At 43.9% G+C, this 25,560-nt stretch overlaps 1 protein-coding gene across 1 annotated transcript in view; it reads left to right on the top strand.

Moving 5' to 3' along the window:
* The window catches only part of ADCY9 (adenylate cyclase 9), a gene marked incomplete at its 5' end in the record, with an annotated part of 89,613 nt that overhangs the window by 32,145 nt on the left and 31,908 nt on the right, over positions 1-25,560 (top strand). Inside the window, 2 exons of the mRNA XM_009881961.1 lie at positions 17,008-17,183; positions 22,560-22,664. Coding sequence (XP_009880263.1) covers positions 17,008-17,183; positions 22,560-22,664 — 281 coding nt within the window. The remainder of the gene's footprint in view (positions 1-17,007; positions 17,184-22,559; positions 22,665-25,560) is intronic.

The following is a 25,560-nucleotide window of genomic DNA, read 5'->3' as shown; positions in this document are numbered from 1 at the left end:
AGAGTAATCCCACAAAATACTTCGTTCTTCATTGAGGAATTTTGTTTTTAAATGCTTGGTTCTTCAAATAAATCATGAAAGGCTTCATTAGGCAAGTGATTCGGTAGCCGTACAAAGAAATCGGACTGGAGAGGTGCCCCTTCCAGTTCTGACAGAGTTCTAACAGCAACAGCAGCACAGAAGCAAATGCAGGGGGCGAGGAAGTATTTAGCCCTTAGATTTCTTTCAATTTTGCTAAGTTTAGTCAAGAGCCCGTTTTTAGGATTTGATAGGGGAGGGGATATTTCTTTTGTTTCTGTGCTTTCACTTGATTTTTAGGTTTTTAGGGTCTCTTTTTAGCTTTTTTCCACAGGTATAGGTACAATTAAATATGTAGTTTTTACAAGAACCTTCTTCTGGAGATCTGAAATGTGATTTTTACTTTTCCCAGTGTCCTTTGCACATTACTTCAAAGTGATTAAGGGACTTTATTACTCCACGTCTAAATGAGATGTGATTGAAATTATGCAGGTACAGCACACCACCAGCCCAAAGCCCCCAGAATTAAGCTGGAGAGGGGCTGATCCCATAATTTCCGTAGATGCCTGGGCCTATTTATATAGGTACCTTGCAGGGTTATTTTCTTGCTATGTGCTATAACACCCTTCGCAGGGGGGCTGGAAAAAGAGAACAGACTTTCACGCTGTGTGTGCTGATCTCATGGTTTAATACTCTGCTGAAGATGCCCGGGCACTACAAGGTGGAGGAGTTCACATGGTCTAAAGTAAGTTTTCATAACAGAAACTTGCTGTCGATAAACCTGTTACACGGTATCATTTAACCACAAAGAACGCTTCCCTAAGAAGAACTTGTCCCCCATTTCTTTCCAAATGTGAAGCATTTGGCATATGCTGAAATTACTGTCTCTTACTTCAGTTTATCAAGAGATTACTCAGGGTAGTTAGCTATCTAGCATGCAAGCATAAGAGAAGCATTATTTAGAGTGTATTTTGTGTAGATGTGAGATGCCTCTTCCTAAGAGCTAGGAGACTGAATCAGTTTACCGGTAGATTAACTGGAGGAGATAATGGGCCACTGTCTTGTGGTTGTGGTTTTTTGAGAGGAGATGAGTTTCCATAGTGAACTATCTATTTATACCAGCTCAGAGCCCACTGATTTTCACCCCGGTTGTTTTTGCATTCCAGACGCATTCCTGTACTCCCCAGTAATAACTTTTAGCCTGAGAGAAGTTTGAAATGTAATCAGCTAGTTATTAGCACGAAGTCTGAGAATGTTTTTTCAAAGGATGAAGAAATCCAATATGGGATGTGAGCTGATGGAGGAGCTGGTTGTTGGGGGCTTGCTTTGGTATGAAGCAGGCTGCCAGGTTTGGTCCAAATGCGGAGAATAATAATAGATGATCTGTGGAATATTCAAACAGAACAACAGAAATGCTGATTTTACCCATGTCTGGTTTATGTCACTTGAAAGACTTCTACTTGCTTGTCAGCCAGTGATGATGTTAGTATCTCCTTCAGTCTTAAAACTAGGTTTGAATATCAGCACTGGGCAAAGACTCGTTGCTCTTAGTGTGAGGATGAACTGATTTCAAACCCAGTAACAAGCCAAAGAAATATGTCAATGGGCTTGTGTTTGGAGAGCGTTTGATTTAACTGCGTGCTATTTAATGTCATCCACACTAGGTAGATTTAGTGACAAGACGTAATGATGATCAAGCAAATCCATTGAGTAACAAGTGACAGATCTCCATATTCATTTCATCGGGCAGTTTAACGTTTGCATACATGAACGAGTTCATCACGTATGTTCTATATTTTATGGGCGTGTTTCATCTAAGTTCTGATTATCTATCATGTTAATCTGTGCATGTTATACAGCATTTGAAGTGGATGCACAGGACGAGAGGTAGCACGGTTTAAGAATTGGCACGAGATACCTGTTTGCTCTGAGGTCTCCTGACCTAGGCATTTGGCTTCTGTGTGCTGGGAGCTTTGAGCAATGGGATGAAGACCCTCAACAACCACTCATGTGATAGAAGGTTTGTCCCCTGTCCTTGTATTTTGGGAGGGGTCACCACTCTTCTTGCCCTTCCTGTCATCTTCTGGTAATAAGAGATGCAGCGTACTCCATTGGACAGTGATATAATGGGAGAGCGCAGTTGAAGATGTCCTAGAAGATCCCTTGTTATGGTGGTTTTCAACCTGTTCTGGTTTGCAAACTCCTATGTGTATGGGTGCTCTGGCACGCTTAGAGACTCAAAGCCAGCTCTCAGCAGGCTCGTTTTCCTCGGGTTTCATTCACAGACCCCTAATAACTACTTCATAAATTCACAGAGTTTAAGTATCACAGGCTGAAAACAACTGAAAGTGAAATCGGCTGTTGGAGAAGTCTCTTCCAGTGGAGAGGGTGGCTGTGCCTTTCTCACCGGTGTAACCAGCCGAGAGCAGGGCACCCTTCGTGCGGGGTGGTGGGTGCTGTCTTGCAACCAGCCATCGCCGGAGCCGTCGTGTCCTTGAGGGTCTGCTCCATGTGTAGCAACACATGGTCGGTCTCCACGGTGGGTTTAGTGCCGTGTCCCAGGTAAAAGGGGTCCGTGTTGGGGATCCAACTTGGAGTGCGAAGGCGCCACTGCCATGTGAAGAGGACGGGGATGGTTAACGTGTCGTGTCAGGACTAGAGGTTGTCTGACTGTTACACAGGGAGGAAATGGAAGGAATTTCAGAAACGTTTTGACTGTGTGAATAAACACAGTGCTGGAAATAGTTCTTTTTTAACTTTGTTTTGCGACTTTCAAATTCTTTTTATTTTGGGGAGGGATTGTTTGTTTATGTATTTTACTTAAGGAGGGGAAATAAACTGTCTGAAAAGATGCTCTCTGCCTGGGGGAGACACAACACTCAGTAGCTGTTCTCAGCAGTGGCTCTCAAATTAATCTTTCTTTTGTGCTAGAAACACTGCAAATACTCTGTGGTTGAAGTTTGCCAATTAAATTAAAAATACAGCTGTATAGTGATGCCTGCTTACATGGTGGCTGCACTTAAGGGTTTCTTCTTCACCACCTTACCAGTGTTTATACTACTACTATATATTGTTATTCTGAAGTGCCTCCCACAGCAGTTTTATATACATTAATTTTATTTTTCAGTACTGAATTAGTAACCATGTAAAACTATCAACCACATGTAAACAAGTGGCGGGTAAGTTATGAAAAACAACTTACCTTGAATTACAGCTGCCTGTTTGTATTGCACAAGGCACAACGTTGGGGGAATTGTGAAATGGCCGAATTCAGTAGTGCAACATCATTTCTATTTATCTGGTTTCTTGTAGCCCATTTGAATAAATATCTTGATGCTCGCATGATTCCCACAGCCGGCGATCCTGGTAGTGGCGTTGCTGGATTGCCACGTGTGTTGAAACACACCGGCGCCGCTCCAGTCCGTCTGCCACGTGGTGAGCAGCATTTTAGCAGGCTCTGTCGAAGCTGTGCTTGCTCTCTGCATAGCTCTGCAGTTCTGACCGAAGAGCAACAGAGCTTGGAGGGGAAAAAAAAAAAAAAATCCTTATTAACTGATTTAACAATAATGAAATGTATGTAACAAACATATGATCTTCCAACTGTGCTGGTAGGCTCTGATGACAGGTGAAAAATTATGATCTTTTTCTTTACTTTTGAAAACCGATACAGAGGTGTAATTTAAAAAAAAAAAATATCATATCCTCTTATTTTTAATGCAAGAGTTATCTGTCATACACAAATTTATTTTGTTTGATTTGATCCCTTAAGGACAAATCTTTTCTTTTTTCAGAGTACGGCTTAGGCTAATCAAGTCAATGAAGTGTTATTCAAGGTAAGGTCAGTGAATGTACTTTGATCAAATTCCACAAAAAATTCTCATTGCCTGGAGAATATTTCTGAGTCATTCTTTTCAATTAAGTATGTGGGGTTACTTACGGAGCGCAGGGGTCGTCTTTCTAAAGAAGCCCCAGTGCAAATAGGCAGGCATGGAGAAAAGATGGCCAACGTTTGTAGGGAAGTTGCATAGCAGCAGCAGCCCTGCCGGGCCTTCTCAAACAATTGCTTTTATTTTGTTAACAGCTTTTTGTAATAGGAAGAGGTGATAGGTTACACATGTGGCTGTGCAATACTGAGGAAAGGTTAAATGAGGAGGGTCGTTCTTACCAGTACGTGATGGATGTTTGGAAATGTATGAGTTAGAGTTTTCATACATGAGGTCATAAAGACACCTGAGTTGATACACTTTCACCTTGACTTAAGTGATACTGTGGGTGCTTGCTGTGTGCTTTCAATATTATTGGATCAGTTGCTTGGGAAAAAAAAAAACCCAAACCTGCAGATGACAGCATGGTGTTGGGTTTTCACTTTACCTTTGAAGTGTCGGGTTGTGAATTTTTAACAATGACCAACCAAAAAAAGTTCCACGTGCAGAGCCCACCAGCTCGTGGTAGGTTTGCACGCCCTGCTTAATTGATTTAGGTTTCCTTGCAGTTGCATGGCTCTGCGCAAGGCCGTAATTAGCCTGTAGAATTGCCCTGGCTTAACTAAAATGCTGATTTAGCATGTCAAATCCAGACTACCTGCATTAGGCAAGAGGGAAAGAATTTGCCTGATTGTAGTCCTGTCAACACAAAGAGATTGCACCAGTATAACAAAATAGACTTCTAAAGTCTTGTTTAAATTGGTGCGTGCTCTTGTCTGGATTCTATTAAAAAAATGTTAGTACCGAGAGCCACAATAGCTGACTCTGTTACCAAGGGCTGGAGCAGGCTCCGGTTGCATCAGACTATTGTTGTTTTTTTTTTTTAATTGGACTACTTTTGTGCATCTTGCACGCTTGCTATTCATCATTTCTAAAATATCAATCAAAAAGCTAGGTGGCATCTTCCAGTCCCAAGTGAAATATTCCTGGGTGGGATTTCTAATAAACTTCTAACTGCTTTCAATCTGGCCATGCTTTTTTAGTTTAAAACAAATAAATTCCCATTCCCGAGAGCCTAGAGCTGATAAAACTTTCACTTGGAGCCTCTCGCTCTCTTCCACTGAACTAAATTCCGCCTGTGTTTTGCAAGAGGCTGGTGCAGCCCTCCGTAGTTCCTGAGGGATGCCAGCCAGTGGGTGGGCAGAAGAAAATTTAATACCTAAGATGTGTTTCTGGGATGCTTGTGGCTTTGTATAATTGTCCCGTCTAGAGGAGTGGACTTTTTCTTGAAAAACCCTCATCTTTGCCTAGATTGCTGTTTTATAATGCTGCTGGTCGAATAGTTCGAAGTCTTTGCCGTGGAGAGAGCCCCTCTGCAGTTTTCTGTTGCTTTAAGTTGGAAACAGTTTTTTGTTTATTCAATAATAAAATAAAAGGAAGTTTTGGACGTATATGTTGCATATCCCCAAAGGATCATTGCGCTCTTTGAACGATCTGGAATGCCAGAACTTCCCACGTGAGCAAACTCACCAGGGAAACGCTGACAGATGCCTGATGGAAAGCTTGGATTGAAGAGACTATACGGGAAGCTTCTCCCAACGGCTTCCCCCATCATCTTGCTGATTTCCATGCCATTCTCGTGGCCTGGCCACCAGCAGTAATTTAATGGAAGTACAGGGATGCACGGAATGCAAGTGCGTTAGGGAGGAACTCCTGGGTCTTGATGCCTGGTCCTGCGTTTGCTAGTGAAAGTGAAAGGCTAGGCAGAAGTTAGGGTTGGTTATGGCCGTGGCCATCTGGTTTTGAACTTGGAGATGCGTTCTTATCGGTGGCGAAGGGGGTGGGGACCAAACCCCTCCAAACCCACATTTGCACCCGAAACAAGAAACTGGAAGGAAATGTCTCTCTTTAATGTCTTCAAAAGACTTCATGGTGTTGTGACCTCATCATTTTTCTTAAAGAACAGAGTCCCTGGCATGCCAAAACAGGCCTGTTGTGTATCTAAAATGTATTTACATCTGCTTTACATCACTGCAGCCGTGCAGAGCGGGCTGTGTGTCTCCAGACCGCGGCTCACAACGTACAGTGGCTGTAGCAGCGAGGAGGGCAGTGCTGGAGAGTGGCATTACTGGGGCTGAGGTTGCTCTGTTCTCATCCCTGCTGCAAAGCATCCCTTCTGCTCCTCTGCCACTGCAGTTCCTTCACCACTGGCACCTCATTCACAATCCGGCCAGCGAAGCAAAAGTTGAATTTCTAAACAGACTGTATTCATAGTTAGGTTCAATTTATAATTCATTATTCTTTAGGTATATTTTCAGAAAAGGCATTCTGTGGTTGGAATGTTACAATTTTTGGAGAAGTTTGAACCGCCTGAAAAAGCCGTGCCTCCGCGTGCTTGGTTGGCTCGTGTTTTGGCAGCTCTCTTGTTCAAAAATCTCATTTTCTCTCCTCATGCTTATTCCCTCCCAGCTGTTAAAATTAACACGGAGGGCAAAAGGATAGTCAATGAATGTGAAAAAATAATGCCAATAACATAAGAGCAGATGCTTTTCCACATGTCATTACATCATGGCATTTGTTTTCACAGAGGTATCACAGAGACTGCGGGAGAGCTTACAGAAGGGTTGAGCAGTGCAAGTGGAAGTCAAACAGTATCTTTACCAGTTAATCCCAAATATCCTAGAGCTAGAATTAGGTCCTCTCTGCTTTAAGCGTAGAAACGTCATATATCTTAGGTTTTATGAGGAATCCTTAAGATAGAGATAATTGTTTCTCTGCAGCACGTTACTAAATTTGCTGGACTTCAAGCTTCCCTAGTGGAGCACGCGATTCCCCCCAGCAAGACTGAAAAATCCCAGGCTTACCTTTTGACTCAAACCTGACCTGACTGATTAAAAAAAAAAAAAAAAAAAAAAAAAAGAGTTCAAAACCAAGAGTCACTCCAGGGAATGGGCTCATCTGCTGTTCACTTTCAGGCCGTGGTCGGTGGCACACGAGCACTGGCAAAGCTGGTGGAGCAGAAAATAAATCAGGGCAGTTGTAAACCCCAGCGTGGGGATCAGTCTCGCTCGTCAGCCCGTCTTTCATTTTGCCAGTAGAGTTTAAAAATACATACGTAAATATATTCCTGAGCCAACAGTGGTAGCTAGACCTTTGTGTTTGAGCTACATGGCCGTGCTGGATTTGCGGAGGCCTTTTTCTGCCCCGTGTTTTTTGTTTGGGTTTGTTTTTTTTATCCCACCCAGGTGAGAAGAAGATAAAAGAGGCTGAAGGAGGACAGACCGTCAGCCTGCGACTTTATTGCTGCAGTTTAGCTATAAATGTAGATTGTGGGTTTGCGTATAGGGTTCCCCACTTAAAACTGGCAGATGTTGAATACCAAAATTACACATATGTTGTTGATCAGCGTTTTCCAAGCCCACTGTTGTCTGTTAGCTGATCAAAAGTAAGCATTTTGCTAAACAAAAGAGGCATAAGAAAAACAGTGGTTTTCCATAATACAGAAGATGCCTCTGGTCTCTCTGACTCTTTGCAATTCTTTTTTGAAAATTATGAAGGTAGGTCTGGGGTTTTGTTTTTTTGGAGTTTCTTTTGTGTTTTCAGTCTATAAAGTTCTGTTTCTTATTATCGTTGTTTCTCCTTTCCAGAGACCTAAGATAACAACTTGGCTCATAAATTCCCTTTCTAATTTTAGCCACAGGAAATGTTGCTCCATACGTTGAAAGTGCTTTTCCAGGTAGGGCTGGTTTGTTAGAATCCAGGCGTTTGGGGTTACGTGCTTTTGTTTGCACTGAGCTGGAAGTGGTTTCTACGGCTTTGAGGGTGAGACTTGCTTCATCGGAAATGCAGCTTTGCAGGTTGGAGAAAATGACTTATCTTTTTTGTAAAGTCATCCAATGTCGCCTTGCGCAGCCCCGCAGGGTGAGTGACAGAAAGTACCTATTGATTTAAAAGATGGTGATGTGCTTTTGGTTTCCAGCTATATCGCTGAAATATCTGGAGATAAAAAGCTGAAATTCCGGATTAGAGCGGCACAATTCTTAAGAGTATTTTTAGGGCTTTAAAAAAAAAAAACCTCATGAAATTTTTTTCATTGTCGTTCTGCATAGCCGTTTACCAGACCGGTAGGATGTGCTGTGTCTGACTTCCCGGGCACTTCCACCACTATTTTCCAAGAAGTCCGGATATCATGATGTGGGGGTTTTTAGATTGTATTTAATAATGTTGAAGTGTTCAGTAGACTGCTGTGGTGTGTAATGTTACATACAAACCAGTGTCACACAGAAGCAGGAGAAATTTGTGAATGTTTTGTATAGGGGTTATAAGAATTAACATAAAATCTTCCTTAATTGTGTGTGAAGAAGTCTGCAGGCTTTGGCTCTGAGGGGACCAGATTGCTTTCAGGCGTGAAGACGGCAAGAGGAAGGGATGGTGCCATGCAGGACACCTCTGCCGGTGGCTTTCTGCGTGGAGCAAGCTGCTCCCGTTGGACCTCGTGGCACTAACTGCTCCTGCTGGGTTTGAGAGATCAGGTCCGTGTGCAGAGGGAGACGTGCGGGGTTTTGGAGCCTGCCCCTGGTACCTGGAGGAAGGACGGCAAGAGGGAGGGGATTGTGCCCCTCTGCTGTGCTCTGCTCTGGGGAGACCCCCCTGCAGTGCTGCCTCCAGCTCGGGGGGTCCCACCAGCAGAAGGACACGGAGCTGTTGGAGCGGGGCCAGAGGAGGCCCCGGAGATGCTGGGAGGGCTGGAGCCCCTCTGCTGGGAGGACAGGCTGGGAGAGTTGGGGGGGTTCAGCCTGGAGAAGAGAAGGCGAAAAAGGGGAGACCTCAGAGCCCCTTCCAGTGCCTAAAGGGGCTCCAGGAGAGCTGGGGGGGGGACTCCTGATCAGGGAGGGGAGAGATGGGATGAGGGGGAACGGTTTTAAACTGAAAGAGGGGACATTTAGATGAGATATGAGGAAGAAATTCTTTCCTGTGAGGGTGGTGAGCCCCTGGGGCAGGTTGCCCCGAGAAGCTGTGGCTGCCCCATCCCTGGAGGGGGTCAAGGCCAGGGTGGACGGGGCTTGGAGCAACCTGGGCTGGTGGGAGGTGTCCCTGCCACGGGCAAGGGGTGGCAACTGGATGATCTTTAAGGTCCCTTCCAACTTGAACCATTCTATGATTCTAAGAGAGATGCTGTGCCTGAAAGAGAAGTAATTCTCAGTGATGCTGGGGGAGTTGTCTGACAGAACAAAGGAAATGTTCATTTGCTGTATGGTCACGGAAACGTGTTCTACTCCTCTCTGAAAATCCTCTTTAGTTTATCCAGGAAGGTGGTGAAAAAGGTGAAGGTCCAGAAAAATTAAAAATAAGGGAACTGGGAGTTTGTAGCCAGAAGCAAGCAAAAGCAGTACCCCATGGGTATGTCTGGGGTGGGAGCTGTTACAGCCTTGCAGCTGGTGTAAAGATGAAAGTAAAGACAAAATACCGAGTTAAGTACTCCTGCCTTTCTCTCTGATCTTTCCTAAGGGGTGAGGGAGAGCAGCACTCTTTTTAGATTCCGTGTCTACTGTTATTTAAACACAACTGCTGGTAGTTCCTTCAGGAAGTGGGATGAACTGTTTGGCGCAGCCCGTCGGGCGCAGCTGGCCAGCTGGGTTAGGCAAGGGCTTCCCCTCTTGGAGCATCTTGTGAACTTGCTGGAAAAGCCGCTCCTCTTGCGGGTAAAGATCGGGCTGAGAACTCCGCGTCCTGGGCTTGACGCCTAGGAGGGAACCTGTAAGGTTGTGCCAGGGAAGCTCTGCGGTCTCCTCCGCTCAACGCGGGCAAGCAAATGTTTGGTCGTCTGGCCATGCCTCTTTGGGGGAAGGTGCTGCGAGCCCGTGGCCTCTTTGCGCAGCCTTTGGCGCTGCATGGTCCCACGAGTTCTGGGCTGCTTCAGAGTTCAAGCAGAAATGGATTAATTTTTTTAACATTATTAATTTTTTTTTTCCCCAATTGCTGAAATGCTCGACTGAGGTTTTCTCTCCAGGTGATCTAATTACAATGCAGCAGCTTGCTTGCAATTAAAAACGTACCTGTAGGCCTTTACATCCCTAAATTTATGAAAGCCAAAAACCTGAAGTTGAGCTTCAAAGTCAGAGCGACTTCATCGAGTCGTGATGTAGAATAACTAATAGAGCATGGCATTTCTGCTCTCACCACTGTGACAGTTCAATTGACCAAAAGATGTTTTGTGGGCGTATCGCGGCCCCTTCGATTATCCAGGTTGTGTTTGCCAGGGGCTGTTGTCAGGGAAGGATGTTCCTCTGAGCTTTTGCTCCTCCCTTCATTTCAACATGCACGAGTATTTTAATCGTTAAATTATTAGATGCTTCAAGAAGAAAAACGTGCTGAAGTTATTTCTTAAGTGTAACAATCTTTTGCCAAATTGAGATTGCAAAATAGAAGAAAGAAATTTAAGTAATGACCCTTATTTACATTTAAAGTTACACGCTCCTTGGCACTGCGTTCAGCTTGGCTACTGGGTACCTCCTGGAAGGTGCCTCAGCTCATCTGCGTTATGTTAGCTACCGAGTCCGGCTAGGAAGAGGATTTTAAATTTCCTATCCATCCAGGTTCAGGTTTGCTCTCTAGTGCAACACAAAGTGAAAGTCTCTGTCCTTCAGTTCCTAATGTTGCTGTGTTTTGAGCAGCGTTTCGTGTTCTTGTGTATTGTGAGCAGCCGATCCTTTTGGTTCACTATTGCCGTGCGGTGCGCAGCCGATCCTTTTGGTTCACTATTGCTGTGCAATGGCACCGGGCTCTGCGGGGTCAGGGGCCTTGCTCGGCTTTTGCTGGTTCCGAGGTGTTTGTTGTTTTTTTTTTTGTGACAGTGTAAAGTACTGGTTCACGGCTAAATAGATGAGAGCGTTGTGCTGGAGGGGAGGAAGAGGTTTGCCACAACGCTGTGTGCAAGAGTGGGTCTAATAAAGTGAGAAAACAGTCCCTGTAAATACAGATTTGGCAACTGTTGAATTTTAAGAATGAGGGAGAGTATTTGCTATTGAAAATCACCTTTACATTCAGCAACAGCTTGGACCCGAAGGATGCTAAAGCTCCTGGAATGATGGTATGCTCTGTATTATTGCTTGCATAAGCGTTAGGCTAGGTTAGTACCTGAAAAATTATTTAAGCTTTGACAAGGGAAAAAAAACAACATGGAAAAGTTAGGAGAGAGATGCCAGAAAGAAACTGCAAGTAGAAGTACATTCTGGTCACTCTTTTTTACTTTTATTTGCCTGTCACATTATATTCCAGAAATTGCAGTTCATAATTTATTTTACAGAGCAAGTCAGAGTCTAATGAAATTGTACAGCAGTGTATTTTATTGTATGAGGAAACCTAAATGTAGGTCTCTGTTTCCTTTCCCTGGAGTGGCACTGCCTGAATACAGCATTTTCACTCCCGGGTTTTTGGCAAAATGCAAAGATGACGTCTTGAAAAGGCATGGAGAAAACTTTGTATTGTATTTCTAAAAAGAGAAAGCACGAGCTGATGGATTGCAGAGAAGCATAACCCAAAAGTGAGTTACCACCCATCAGTTCAGAAAGAAAGGGGCTAAAGCCAATCCTGAACTGCAAAGCTTTTTTTTTTTTTCTTATGAGCTTGCTGTACCGCTGCTGCTTACTTGTATCAGAGTTATAAAAATGAGATATTAAATTATTGAAAGATAATAGCTAATGCTCTTCATCACGGCAGACTGCAGCAGGTGGTTAAGATGACTTCCTAGCTGGAAAGTAATTCTTGCTCTCACGTGGGAGTGACAGACGGTGGTTTTTCCAGGATGAAGCCGTTCTCATGCAAATTCTGATTTTGTGAGGTAAGAGACTGCAAAAGTGGAGGGTTGCAAAATTAGAGCTCAATTAGTTTTGTAAATTTATACTTAATTATTTGGAAAGAAATATGATTAAACGATTAAATTGTGTAGACGCTAAGGGAAATGATGGCAAGATAAATGATGAAGGAGAATTGTTAATATAAAGCTATTTGGTAAAAGGGGCATAATTAATATAATTTGGATTTTATTACATCAATACGAGGGATGTTAGTAGTCTTACAGAGCAGGGAGCTGTATCCTGGGAAGTAGTTAGTTGGAAAAGGGAGGTCACCTGTTAGTGAAATGCTGTTTGCCCGTACGCAACTAAAAAGCTGAAGTGATTCATGGAGAGAGGAACAGGAATAGATAATAAGAGTTGGGATTCTATTTTTATTAAATGAATCAGTAAGACAATGACTGAAATATTGCCATAGTTTTTTGTTGTCTCTTAGTACTGAAAAGGGTTTCAAAAGCATTTGAAGTTCATTAGATAGAGACGTGAGAAGTATGACACGTTCAGTTTGCCAGAGGGAAAGTAATTTTCCTGTCTGCTATCAATAGAGGGCTAAAAAGTTTCAATTCCATTAGGTGAAGTGTCAAAAATTGAAACTTGAATCTTATTTTGTCAAGGAATTGCATAACAACTTTTGTAGTCATCCCCCATCTTTTGAGGTCTCCTGCAGGAGAAGACATCCCGTCTGTAAAAGGTGCATGGAGGGATGCCCTCTGCTTATATAAAAATCGGATTAGACTGGTGTAACAGCAACTTCTGTCCTGAAGCCATAAGGAGAAATGAACTGAAAGAAAGAAAATTACTGATGTAATTAAGAACTTGAAGGACCAGAACATCTTTTCTCTCCCTAGAGGGCTGGAGCCCCTCTGCTGGGAGGACAGGCTGGGAGAGTTGGGGGGGTTCAGCCTGGAGAAGAGAAGGCGAAAAAGGGGAGACCTCAGAGCCCCTTCCAGTGCCTAAAGGGGCTCCAGGAGAGCTGGGGAGGGACTCCTGATCAGGGAGGGGGGAGATGGGATGAGGGGGAACGGTTTTAAACTGAAAGAGGGGAGATTTAGATGAGATATGAGGAAGAAATTCTTGACTATGAGGGTGGTGAGCCCCTGGGGCAGGTTGCCCCGAGAAGCTGTGGCTGCCCCATCCCTGGAGGTGTTCAAGGCCAGGTTGGACGGGGCTTGGAGCAACCTGGGCTGGTGGGAGGTGTCCCTGCCCAGGGCAGGGGGTGGCACTGGATGGTCTTTAAGGTCCCTTCCAACCCAAACCATTCTATGATTCCCCGTTCCTTCCCAGCAAGTGACTTCCCACCAGTGACCTTAGCCCTTTTTTTTCGCAGCCCTGGGGCAGGGAGCCCTGTTCTCTGCCTGCCCCTGCCCCTGCCCCTGCCCCTGCCCCTGCCCACCTTACTGAACCCCCCACTGCTCTGCAGCCACCGGGGTTTCTCACGCTACCAAAGCCAGGTTGAAGACTGGGATGTTTATACACACTCTTACTCATACTTTGGTTTATTTTTATGCATCCAGAAAATAATTTGTGGGTGTGCGTGCTATGATTTTTTTTTTTATTGTTAATAGTATCATTTAGTGTTTAGGATGGTTTTCTGTTTTTATACATTCAGAGAAATGCCACTGATTAAAAAAAATAAAAAGGCTAACCGAAGAAAGGAGCCAAGTACAGAAATTTCCTAATGCTTCTGAAATTCAACAGGAGTAGGACTAATAAACCCATGCTAATTCTGTGGAGATCTCACCTGTTAACTATTTTGTCAAAAATGCGCTTTACAAACACTGCTGTGTCAATATTTAAAATGGTTGAATTCAAGAAATGAGTGTTTTGGCTCAGCGTGAAGGAGCCACAACTCTCTGTATAAGAGAGTTGGCTTTATGAGCCAATCTCTTTGTAACACAGATTTTCAGAACTTGAAGACAAGTGAAGGAAATGGCTTGTGTTTCTCAAAGGTAAGTGATGTAGCTCATTCTTTTCCCCCAGGGCAGAAAATGCTATATACATTAAATTGGTATGTTGGGTGGGTGGTTGCAGCCAGTTCCCCGTCTTTGCTTCCAAGAGCCGTCTCTGGAAAAAGCAGAAACGTGCTGCAGGATAAAGCCTGGCAGAGTACAGATTTGCTGTTGGGCAGTCTGAGGTGGTCTTATTTTTCAGCATTTATTTTGAGTAAATTCGGGGGAGGGAGGGAGCCTAAGATTGTAAATGGCAGGAGGGGAAGAAAGGGGAAGAAAGGGTGAGCGTTGCCATGATAAATGACAGTATGAGCATCTCGTAGCGCTTTCTTCACTGCCACGTCTTGAGTTATGTCGTTGCGCAGCAACAGACACCAAAAATTGCACCGTGTTTGCTGGTTTTCACGTAAAATAGAAGCTCCTCCGTTGTTGGCTTATTCATTTAATATTGTTGCGTTGCCAAATTGATATCAACATGCTGCATGGTGGGGTGAAGGTTTCTTCACTCCATACGCCGTTTGTATAGAAAGTGATGGTGTTGATTGTACTAATTCACCAGAGATGTAGCAGGATGAGGAATGCTCTTATCCTGTAATACATTTTGGTTACATTGATACAGTTCTACTGAATTAATGACCTTTTTTTGTATACTGAAATATTTCAGACTGAACGTAGGAGTTGCAAGAACACTAAAGCAAATTGAATTTTCCTATCATAAGAAGGGTTTAATAACAAACAAAGTATTAGGTAGGCAATTTTAGTAAAGTGTGGTAAAGATGGAAGATTTTTACACCTCCTCATTTTCCAAAACAACTTTTTTTTTCCTTATTTGCTCTCCTGAGCCCCTGACCTTGCTTTTGGCGCTAGGAGCAGCCCCGCTGACTTCTTCCTAAAGGTCTGTTGCCATCCTGCAGGATATTGGCTTTTCTTTGTCCTATATCAAATTACCCGTCTTGACTAACGCTCCTTGTTCAGCAGATGTGGTGGGGCTGGGGAGCACTCGGAGGTAATAAAGAGTTCGATGGGGTTGGTTTTTTTGGTTTTTTTTAATAGTTCTTGGCCGTTTTAGCCAACTTTAGACCCAGCGGCTGAAGCCCGTGGGACGGAGCGGGTGCGAGCGGCTGTGGGCTGGTGGCTTTGCCAGGGGTGGAGCGGGGCCGAGGAGCCGCGGCCCGCTGCCGTTCCAGGTTGGGGCGAGGGTGGATTCTGCTTTCCCGAACACGTTTTCAATTACTGGTGTACCGGAGCCTTTTCCCTTTTTCCTCAGTGTGGAGAGAGCTCAAACTGGAGATAATTTTACTGTATGCAACAGATTGACGAAATAAGTATGCTGCGCAGCACAGTAAGACATGAAAAGTGCCTTTTCAAAAATACAAAAACCAAAATGTATTCATTTAGAAAAAAAAAAAAACAAACCAGAGGAATAATAGGAGTGGTAAAATAATCCTGTTGCTTTAAGGTAGCTTTTAAAAATAGGAATAGTAAGCTTAATGCTGTAGCTTTTACCACAGTAAACATATAATTGTAAACTGATTGTGGTAAATTCCTTAAATGACAGCCCCCATCAATACAAGTTTTCAAGAGGCAGAGAGGCAGCCCTACATCTGGAAGCCAGCAGCAGCCTGGGATTTTATTAAGCGACACAGCCAAATAAAATCCAAGCGCTACTATAAGTGATATAAAATATAAATAGATGGTCTATAGCATAACATCTCAAGTAGGCGAGCGAGTGCTCCGGAGCTTGGGGAGGCTGTGAGAACACCAGAGCTCTCCCGCAGCCTTTGAGCCCGAGGTTGAGACGGTGGATACAGGTTTCTGCGTTGGTTGTAGAAGTTTTGAGGAGCTTAAGTTACTAGTGGAATAAATGGAGAAACTGCAAAATTGCTATTAGTGTGGGTAACTTATTTTTACTGTAAAGATTATAGACAAACTACTGTCTGTGTTACATATTACAGACAAAAAAAAGGTTTCTAGAATAAGATTTTCTGTCTGTAAAGAAGGTTATGAAGGAATGACCTTATCATAAGGAACAGAAACCTGCCCTCTTCCAAGGGCTGCAACTTGACATATTTATTTCCAGCTTTCATCCTGCGGACAGAGGCAATTGAGAGTGGTCGATGGCTGTGACAGTCATGTGTCTGGCTGCAACGGGGCGACAAGTATCAGAAAAAGGGAGGGGGGATACGCAGCTGACCCAAATACAAACCCAGTGGCCATCCCGTGAGCAAGAGGTCGGCTGCAGAATCGCGCGGGGTGACAGGCTCCGGTACCACAAAATAACCAGCGCTTTCAAGCTGATGACCTCCACGCTTTTTGGAGCACATCGGTGCCCTTCCTTGCTGCGTGGGAGATTTCCCATACAGTGGCAATAAAATTAACTCATGTGAATTCAGAAAGCAGTGTGATTAGTAGCTCCTTCTTAGTCTTTGTGCCTAGAAATAACCCAGAACTTCACAACACAAAGTTTCAAAGAAGCAAAATAAGTGATGTTCTAAACAAAATTCAGATCTTTGATTTTTTGAACAGGTTTTTGATACAGCTCAGCTTGATAGAACATGGTATTTACCAGCCTGGCCTTTAATATCGGATCTGCTTTCCAATTATGCTTCAATTCATACAACAGTTGCAGAGAGTGTGTGTGGGCGTACGTGCGAGAGAGAGAGATTGATTTTGTTCTTTAAAAATGTGAAGTCTGCACTAACTATGAAAACCCATCAGGATTTCTAGCACTTAAACGCCATTTCCTTTCTCAATGTGCCACCAGCATTAAGCAATCTTCACGCCATCTCTGACAAATGGAGAGTGCAAGTGGAGGAATACACGCCGATTTTTCAGAAGTAGAATATTCAACACCGATATCACTGGAAAAACAGGCTGCAGATTCTTTCCAGAAGTAAAGAGTTAATGTGAGAGCTCAAGTTACAACTTGGAAAGCGAATACATAAGGTCTTAGCTCTATTTTTCAAAAGTACATGAGTGAAAATGGAATAAAGAAAGGACACATCAGTCCCTGGCTGTTACTGTGTGTTGGAGTAGTCTCTTGTGTCTGGGACAGCAGATGTGGGGCAATCCTAACTGCCACCACTTTACACAGAGCATCTTTATATTCCTGGTGGTCGTTCCCAGTCTTTTTTTGTGTGCTGTATTCCCGAGTCTTGATAATGCTTTGGTAGTTCCTGTATCTCATATCTGAGAAGTCCAAAGGAGTGTTAGTTTTGTCTTTCTGCAGTTCTGACTTTTTTTTTTTTTTTTTTTTGTTGGTAGGTTTGAAGACTTATCTGATCTCTGGTCAGAAGGTGAAGGAGCCCCACTGCAGCTGTTCACAAGCATTGCTTCCTGGCTTGGAGTCCGGAGATGGCGCCAGGACACAGGGAGGAGCATCCTCAGCCGAGAACGCCGGGGACTCGACAAAGACTCTCAAACAAGCTGAAAAACCTAAGGTGAGTTCTAATGTCAAAGCCAAGCAGTGCAGATCTCAAACTGTGCAAACTAGGGAGAGATGTGCGGATGGGGAAACCTTACAGGTTTGCTTACGCATTGCTGTATGTATTTATAGATGTATGTATGGATAGGTGTGTGTATAGACACCCAGTGACAAAATGAGGAAAGGAAGAAACTTATAAAGGAAAATGCCTCGCCAGTTGATGAGCAATGCCTAAATTAAGGTGAATGCTTTTTAAAGGTGGTTTCAAATAAATAATTCTCTTAATATTTGTATTTCAGGACTGAGAGATCAATGCTGCTTTTTCAATGGTCTTGATTTTATTGGGGAATAGACAATATGCCTCTTGCAGCTGTAACTTCTATGATTTTCTGCTCTTGCTGCACCCTGCTTCTGCTTTTCCTCTGTCGTTCAGGTCGTGTGCCTGTGAACCTTTTCATATGAGCATATAACAGACACCCCCATAAAAAGATAACAGGATTGTTTGTGTGGTGGAAGAAAATGCTCTGGTAGGCTATGAGATTGTGTTTTAGCTGTTGGCTCTAAAAACCTCTATCTTGAACTGAGGGCAATGATTTGTACAGATTCAGCTTTGAGAAATGATGACATTTTGTTATGTTCACACCTCTCACAAGAGCTCTTGACAAGGAAATCTGTGAAACAATGTGTATTGCTTCGAAGCTTTGCTGTTACTCTCCATCTTCCAGCTCAGAACAGATTTCCCAAACAACAGATGTCTATTCTCTATTCTCATTTGTGCTAAGAGTTCCTCGTACTGCGTCGCCCGAACCGGGCACGAATGTCAGAAGCAGAGGTGGTCATCTATCTGCAGGTCACTGTCCTTAGACTTAAGCATGTTTAGTCTTGAGAGGATCTCTTCAACACGGGTTTGAGATTGAGACGAAAGAGTTGATGGGGGGGTGACTTTCACGCTACTCTGTTTTTGCTGGTCGTATGTTTGTTGTCTGGATTAGGAGAGCATGAGCAGGGCACTTTTACCCTGCCTCTGCGCCCGGTTTTAAGTTTTGGAGTAAAAACACTGGATCACAAGTGAGATCAGCTGAAAGGCTGGCCCAAAGGTATGGTCCAAAGTGAAGTGAGCTCCTTAGAGAGCAAGCCAGGACTGTTTAACTCCAGAAGGTAGCTGTAGCCATCTTTATCCCTCCCCAAAATATGCACTGTGTGTGGTTTGACTGCATCCAAGTTGCTGGTGATACTTTTTTATTCCTTCTCTTGCATAAGAAAGAATATATCTGCCGTCCCTCAGGCACCAGCTTTCCAGCTCTCTCGTCTTTCATTGACGGCACTAGTAAATAAGGTAGGAAAATAAATCTTGGAGCAGTCCATGGGAGTCTGTACAAATAAACCTGTCTGCGCTGCCCCGTGCGTGGCCATGCAGAGGTACAGGTGTGACAGTAAGGGGTAGAAACTCCTCTACTTCAAGGGGTGAAGGAAGAACGGCATACCAAATGGAGCAGCATTGCTGAGCTGCCTGTCCGTGGAGCAGGAGGGAGAGCGGAGGGATTCAAGCAGTAAAACTAAGAGTGCTCTTCGGGGAGAAGGCGAGGGTGCCTTGTTAATGCCAGACAGCAAAGCAACCTGTAACTGGAGGACTGTGAAACTATAGCAAAGTACAGGAGTGACGTGGCTGCAGCTAGGATTTGATAAAATTTGTTGCGTTCCTTTGTTAAAATGATCCAAGTCCCAAATGAAATCTGTTTTTAAGGATCAGCTATGGTATGTCTTTCCTAAAAGACGGGGTGACTTACTCTGCAGAAGTAGGTACAGACGCGCCGCTATTCCTACACAGCTGGTGTGCCCTGGGGAGGCGTGCTGCTGGCCCACGGTGTTTTGTTTTACTGCCTGGTCCCCGATTTTTCTGCTCTGGGGCTGTCTTGGCTGGGTGTTAATTGCTGTTTAAATGCTGAATGCTGTTTAAATGGCCTGCGCAGTGCAAAAGTGCAAATGTGGCTATCCGAATAAGTGAAGGAGAAGCTAAAAGAAGCTGCTTCAGAAGAGCATCTAGGACAAGCGCCAGCTCAGTTTCAGCCGTCTTGGATACCCTGTCTCCCCTTGCGCTAAGCTACTGCATCGAGTTTATGCTTACAGGTACCTGGTTTTATTCATCACCACGAGCACTGCAGCTCTGGTCAGTGATTTCCTAAGCGGCCTCACAACTCTTTAAAAATAGCGTGTCTGTCTTGCCCAAAATACACAGACGCTGGAGTGAATTTTGAATGACCCCAAACTCAGCTTTCCCTGCGGTCTGATAAGCATCCGTATGATGCGTGCCACAGACCGTGTCAGAATGCGTATAGCATAGTGATGAAGCAATCCCGTAAGTGTTGAGCACTTGCTTAAAAACGTGTTCTGTGACTGTCGTTGCAGCAGAGGAGTGCAAAGAGTAGTTGCTTCTCGCCGCATGGCTAGGGACAGGGACTCCAGACCCCACAGCGTGCTTCCCGGTGAAGATATGCACCAGCCTTCTCTCTGCTGGGTGATCTGATTGTGGACCGAGAAGGCTGGGTCAAGCTTTCAAGGAATGTTTAATTTACCAGCCATGCCAGAGTAGGTCTTACAGTGTTAAAAAATAAAATAAAATAAATATATGTATATTAAAAAAAATCCCCACAAAGAACAGCCGTGCAGTTTAATCACAGATCATGCACAATTATTGAAAAGGAACGGGTTTCTTTTTTACAGGGTTTTTTTGTTGGTTTTGTGCTCGGTTGTTTTTTGGTTTTTTTAAAGCCTGCAGCTTGCTGGTAGGGTCTGGAGATAATAATTTGCAAAAGAATCATGACTTACATGCCAACTGTTTTAAATACAAAGCTGTAAACAGTGTCAGTGTAGGAGGAGATGACTCCAGCTCTGCAAAAGAGACTTAAGTAGGAGGGGCAAAATTACAGGCAAGTTGAAATATTTTTGTTTTAAAGGGAATAAGTGGCCATATTGGATGCAAAGGATGACTTTCACATTTTGGGCTTGAACGGATGTTCTAGCGGACAAGATCTCTTAAGGAATGTCAGGAAGGAGAATGCAACAGTAATCGATCCGTGAAAAGAATTGTATTTCCTCCTCTCTCCTCCAGAGTATCTGTAGTTCATTTAATTGCAAACCTTGTTGCAGTATGGATATCAAGAAAATGCATGTACATAGTTAAAATGGTGAAGATAGAGGCTAAAAACTATAAGTAAATCTATAATAGCAGCAGATTTTTTGAATGAAAACACTGTAACCCGCTTAAGCAGTTTTGGTATCTGTTTATTTTCCCTATCGTATTTTATAAAATCCAGTACTTGACAGGGAATCATAAGCTGTTGTAAAAATGTTTTAATCATCTCCTGGTATGAAAACAGAGAGTACTTTTGCTTGTCTTAGTGTTTGCTGAAAGGGCATTAATGTATTATTCATCGAGATGAGGTCACATACGCACTGAGCCTGTGTGAATGTCTCTAATAGAGAGTGAAGTTAATGATGTTGACTTGAACACATGGGGTAAGTCAGATGGACTTCCGCCACTTCTCAAAAGGTCGGGCTGCTTTTCTGAGATTTTTGTCTTATGGTTTAACCCCAGGAGCAAAGCGGTTGAAGTGGTCTTGCTGATTTAGTAACAAGATCAAACAGGGAGTATTTTCTTTATTTTTTGGTAGAGGTATTTGGTTTTTATTACCATTAACTGACTTTTGCCGTGGATAAATCTACTAACTAACGCTCTAGGAGCATAGAAGGCTCGTTAGCCCATTGTCATATTTGTTTTTAAAGCCATCTAATGTTGCCTTCCACAAAGTGGCCAAGGCATTCATGGTATTTATTCCTAGATTATTTTTAAACAAAACCATTTGAGAACCAACTTCATAGTTTCTTCAAGCATGCTGGCATTTCTTCAGACTGTATGAGTTCAGAACTGGATGTAACTTGTTTATCTGATGCCAGATTAGGAAACTCAGAGCAATTTCAGTGCCCCAACCCGGACCGTACCCCCGAGGAACGGCACATACGATGGTCTGCTGGCTGCTAAAAAGGCTCAGAGTCTGCGTGAAAGTCTTTGAGAGGCATTGTTGAGTGATTAGGTGGGTCAGCCATCACGGGAAGAGTCGGCTGTGAGAAATGCCACGCCAGAACAACCTGAAAATTAAACACGCCGCATTATTCAATTTCAGGTGTGACACCAGAGGCAGAAAAGGGGCTTTTGGTGAAAAGTCAGTTCTGGAAAGACTTATGCACTTGTCTCTGAAATCAGGAGTGAAGCTGAAGGCAGAAGTTGTTGTGTTTTTGGACCAGGAGAATGACAGACTACAGAGGCTTGAACAAGTCCCTCCTGGGTGCAAAATAAACAGATAAAATGGACGTGGGGTGTTGAGTTTGGGACAAAAGGCTCCAATTGCGTGTTGGAAAATTTATCAAGATGTTTAGTGGATCACCTATCCCTATTTAGTATATAGCGTGCTGAGTTTAGTATGCTGTTCCCCGTGTCTAGTGGGTGTCTCTGTACCCAGGAGTAGGCTTCTGGCAAGCCTGGTGACAGTAAATCGTCTCCGGAGCAGAGGAATTGCCAGTAGGGACCAGACACGGGGTCCCTCTGATGCAGGATCCTGCCTGTACGTGGCAGCACTGGAGACAAGTATGAAGAGTTTGCAAGATACAGATAGAGGGTTACTTCACCTTAAGACGATCACATTTTGACTCTAAGAGGTTAGGTTGTTTTAAAAGCCGAAGTGTGACATTTGAGGTTGCTTCCAAAACGCATAACCTGTGACTATTACAAGTCCTGATGTTTTTTGCTTTCCTTGTTTCCTGTGACACGCACTAGGTGTTTGGCTTCAACAGTGTTCGACAGTGGAGCCCAGGCTCCACTCTGCTGTCTTAGAGCACTATATGAAAAACTATTTCCCTTTATTAGTTTCAGATTTGTTGCTTTCCGTTTCCCCATACTGTGCATAATGCATCATGGTGTTTTGTGCTTTTTTTGAATTTTGCTGTGTTTCGTGCTAAGTCTTCATTCGTAATGCCATTCAGATCCTTTTGCAGACAGCTTTTAAACAAAACGAAAAAACCCGCTTTTCCTACTAAAGCATATTCCATTCTTCTTGGGGAGGTCCTTTGCTAGTAGGTAGTGATTACAGTGTATCTGTGATCTTACACTAGTAAAGCTTCCCTGGATTAGATTTAGCTTCAGTAAACAGAAAATCTGTGATTTATTTTTGAAATGGTGCATTCTGTTCCAGGCAAATTTTGCTCCCTGCTTCCCGTTCTGTAGCTTTGTTTATCTTTTAGCCATGCCACAAGTATACAAGTGGACCGCATTATAAATTGCATAATACTACGAGGACACCAGAACGTTTCTGGCTAAAATTTTTTTGTCTCATTGCAGCCTTGCCCTTCATGTAGTACCACCCTTGCTCCCCACTGCGATGTCAGCATAGACGAAGGAGCTATCCAAAATGGTTGTCAGGATGAGCATAAAAACAGTACGAAGGTAATTTAAGTATTTCTCATACTATCCCTTATTTCTCTGCTTCAGCTAGCTTTCTCCATTTTGTATTACTGTTCCTTTTTTCAAGCCCTTAAGCAGCAGAACCAGTTTTGATTTTGAGCAGTTGTGTTCTAAAATTTAGTTGAGTCCGTGTCGTGTGTGTCCGTCCCCCCCCCCCCAATTTTCAAAATTATTAGTAATTTTATGGGCCCAGTTTGAAACTCAGAAGCACCTAAAATTTAGACTCTTTAAATGATGCTGAGGCTACCTGAAGAAAGAGGCACAAACAACGCTACCATGCTCCCCGTCCCTTACACCGGTTGGCTGTGTGTCACCTAGCCACAAGTCACACCTATGTCTTGCCATTGTCTTCTGCATCGTCGCCCTGAGCTAAGACAGTCATTCCTCTTCATGTACACAGCTGAAATTCACAGCATCTAAGTCAGTTTGCATCCTTGTTCTGACCAACAAACGCAGCATCTTACATATTCAGCGTGCTGCTGCCAAGATTGCTTTCCTTGCCTGTTGCTTAGATATTGTCACTGAAGCCACCTCCTTCTTCTACAATACCAGACACTGCCTGCGTCTCGTCTTCTCCGTGGCCTTCGGAGCTCCTCTGCTCTGCCTGTCGCCTCTCGCTGCTTCCTGAATATTAAGCTTCTGCCTAAATGCAGACCTGTGCTCATCACCTGATTGTTTTAATTTCAAATAAGTTTAATGCTTTCCCTTGTCAGGGAAAATAATTTTATAAACACATTCAGAGATAGCTATCTTGGGTTTTTCTTCACATGTGTCTTTACAACTCATCTTGCATATAGAGCTAATGGAAGAACTTGCCAGCATTTATTCTGCTGATGAGCTACTACATCAATCTGTGTTTGTCCCTCTGCTCTCTGCCTGTATGTGACCTGTTGTGTCCTACGTGTCCTTAAATTGTAAGCTCAGAAGCGGGGACTGCCTTATTGTACTGGACTGAAATGGTTTGTAACAGAGTAGACCGCGCTCTGTGCCAGGGTTCCTAGGAAACAGCCTAAGAAAAAAAATAAAATAATAATCCCTTCAGCTCTGAGGGAGATAAAGCAGAGTGGCCAGCAGGTACTGGTCTTAGAACAGCATGAAATCTTTAAGAGAAAAAACATTGTGGGAGATATGCCTGGGCTGCCAAGATGGTATGCGTGAGATGCTTCTTCCCCAGGCTGCCTCTGCCCACGTGCCAGGGATCTCCAGGAACCGACTGCAAACAGAGATTTTCCTTGGGTACCGACTGCCTCGTGTCATATGTTGTCTTCATCAGAATTATACTTTAAGTTTCCTCCTGCTACAGCTGTATTAGCTTCATGTGAGTTAATCAGCAAGTCATCCAACCTTGCTTCAAAAAGTACAGTGCTGAGTAAAATGTCCGTAATTTCATCGGAAGAAGCATCCTAGAGGAGACTAAATCACGTGTCCTCCTTTGATGTGGTTTAGTTATTGCTAAGTCAAAAATTGGACCAGTTAAGTGGCTACCGGTAACTCTGGGATGCCTGTTTAACTGAAAGCTTAAAGAACAGCTACATGCACAAAGTTGCTGTGGCATTTGATTTCCAAATCTCTGCAGTCTCAGCTTTCTTGGGAAGAAGAGCCATAAGCTCCCTCTGCCCATCTCCGGAGTCTGTACCCTTCCCGTGCCACGTCGCTGCGCTGGCCCCTGCAGCGCTGGTGTCCCCTGTCTCTATCTCAGACTCCTTCTGGCTCATCTCGCTAAGCGGTGTTAACCGCGTCCTCGGACCTTCGTGGGTCCCGACAGCCTCTGGAGCCTCCCGGTCTCTTGGCGGGAGGAAACTGTCGCGTGGTGCGTCAGACCTCTGAGAGCTCAAAAGAACCGTACAGCCTGTTGTCATCAGAAACCACAGTAACGTTGGAGCTAACAACACTTAATAAATAGGGATTTTCTCCTTACACACACACAATTTCACACTCTAATCCCCTCCTGTTAAGATTAACAGAGTGGAGACAGCACAGGAAAACCTTGAGCCGACTGAAGGGGAGAATTTTCTTAGGGATTTGAGCCTTTGCCAAGGAGCTAAAGAGAAAAGGCCAGGAGCGGTCCATGCTGACCTTCTCTGAAAGAGCAGAACTTTTCGCTGTGTTCTTCAGATGAACTTGAAGAACAGACAGGGAAAGCAAGCAGTGCACGGGGGTCCATATCTCGTATTTGAGCTGCTCACAGCAAAAACTGTGTTCTCTCCGTTACTGCTTTTCAAGTAATGACATCTGCTGCAGGGGCGAGGAAAAGGAGAAAGACTCTATGAGGAAAAAGGGAAAAAAAAAAGGTGATAACTATGACCTTCATTTGTTTCTTAGGCCTCAAGTTGTTCTGGGAAGTGCTCTGAGCAAATATAATCTTTATCATATATTCTAGCATAAATTAAAAAAAAAACAAAACAACGCAAACAATGAAGACCCTTCACTTCTAGCAGCTTGTTGAACAGTTCTCTTTGGTTTGCTTTTGGGTAGCACTCCTCATCTCCGAACCAGGGAGGTTACCCTGGCGCTGCAGTGCGCCTCGTGCTCCGTAGCCGTCTTCCCTCTGGGTGGGCTGCGTAACCTGTCACGGCTGCGGGAGGACTTGCTGTGAAGCTGCTGAATGTTTTCCCTTAGAAAAGAAACTGGTGACCTTTTATGTGAGAAGTTCTTGTGCCTCTGGCTTACCAGGAGAGTGCCCTTCTGTCGTACGCAAGCACCTATCCGGTCCAAGAGATTATGCACTGCTTTTGCTGAGATATGTGTTGCTCAAATCACCTCTCTCTTCTGTTGATTACGTTCTTTAGCAAAACATTGGCAGCACACCAAGAGAACTACTAAATTTCCTATTCTACTTGGTCAGCTGCTGTCACTGGGCTGTGAACACCTGCGAGCT

Source organism: Charadrius vociferus, unplaced genomic scaffold (genome assembly GCF_000708025.1).
Source record: "Charadrius vociferus isolate BGI_N301 unplaced genomic scaffold, ASM70802v2 scaffold593, whole genome shotgun sequence".
NCBI lineage: Eukaryota > Metazoa > Chordata > Aves > Charadriiformes > Charadriidae > Charadrius > Charadrius vociferus.
This window is presented reverse-complemented; position numbering and strand designations above follow the sequence as displayed.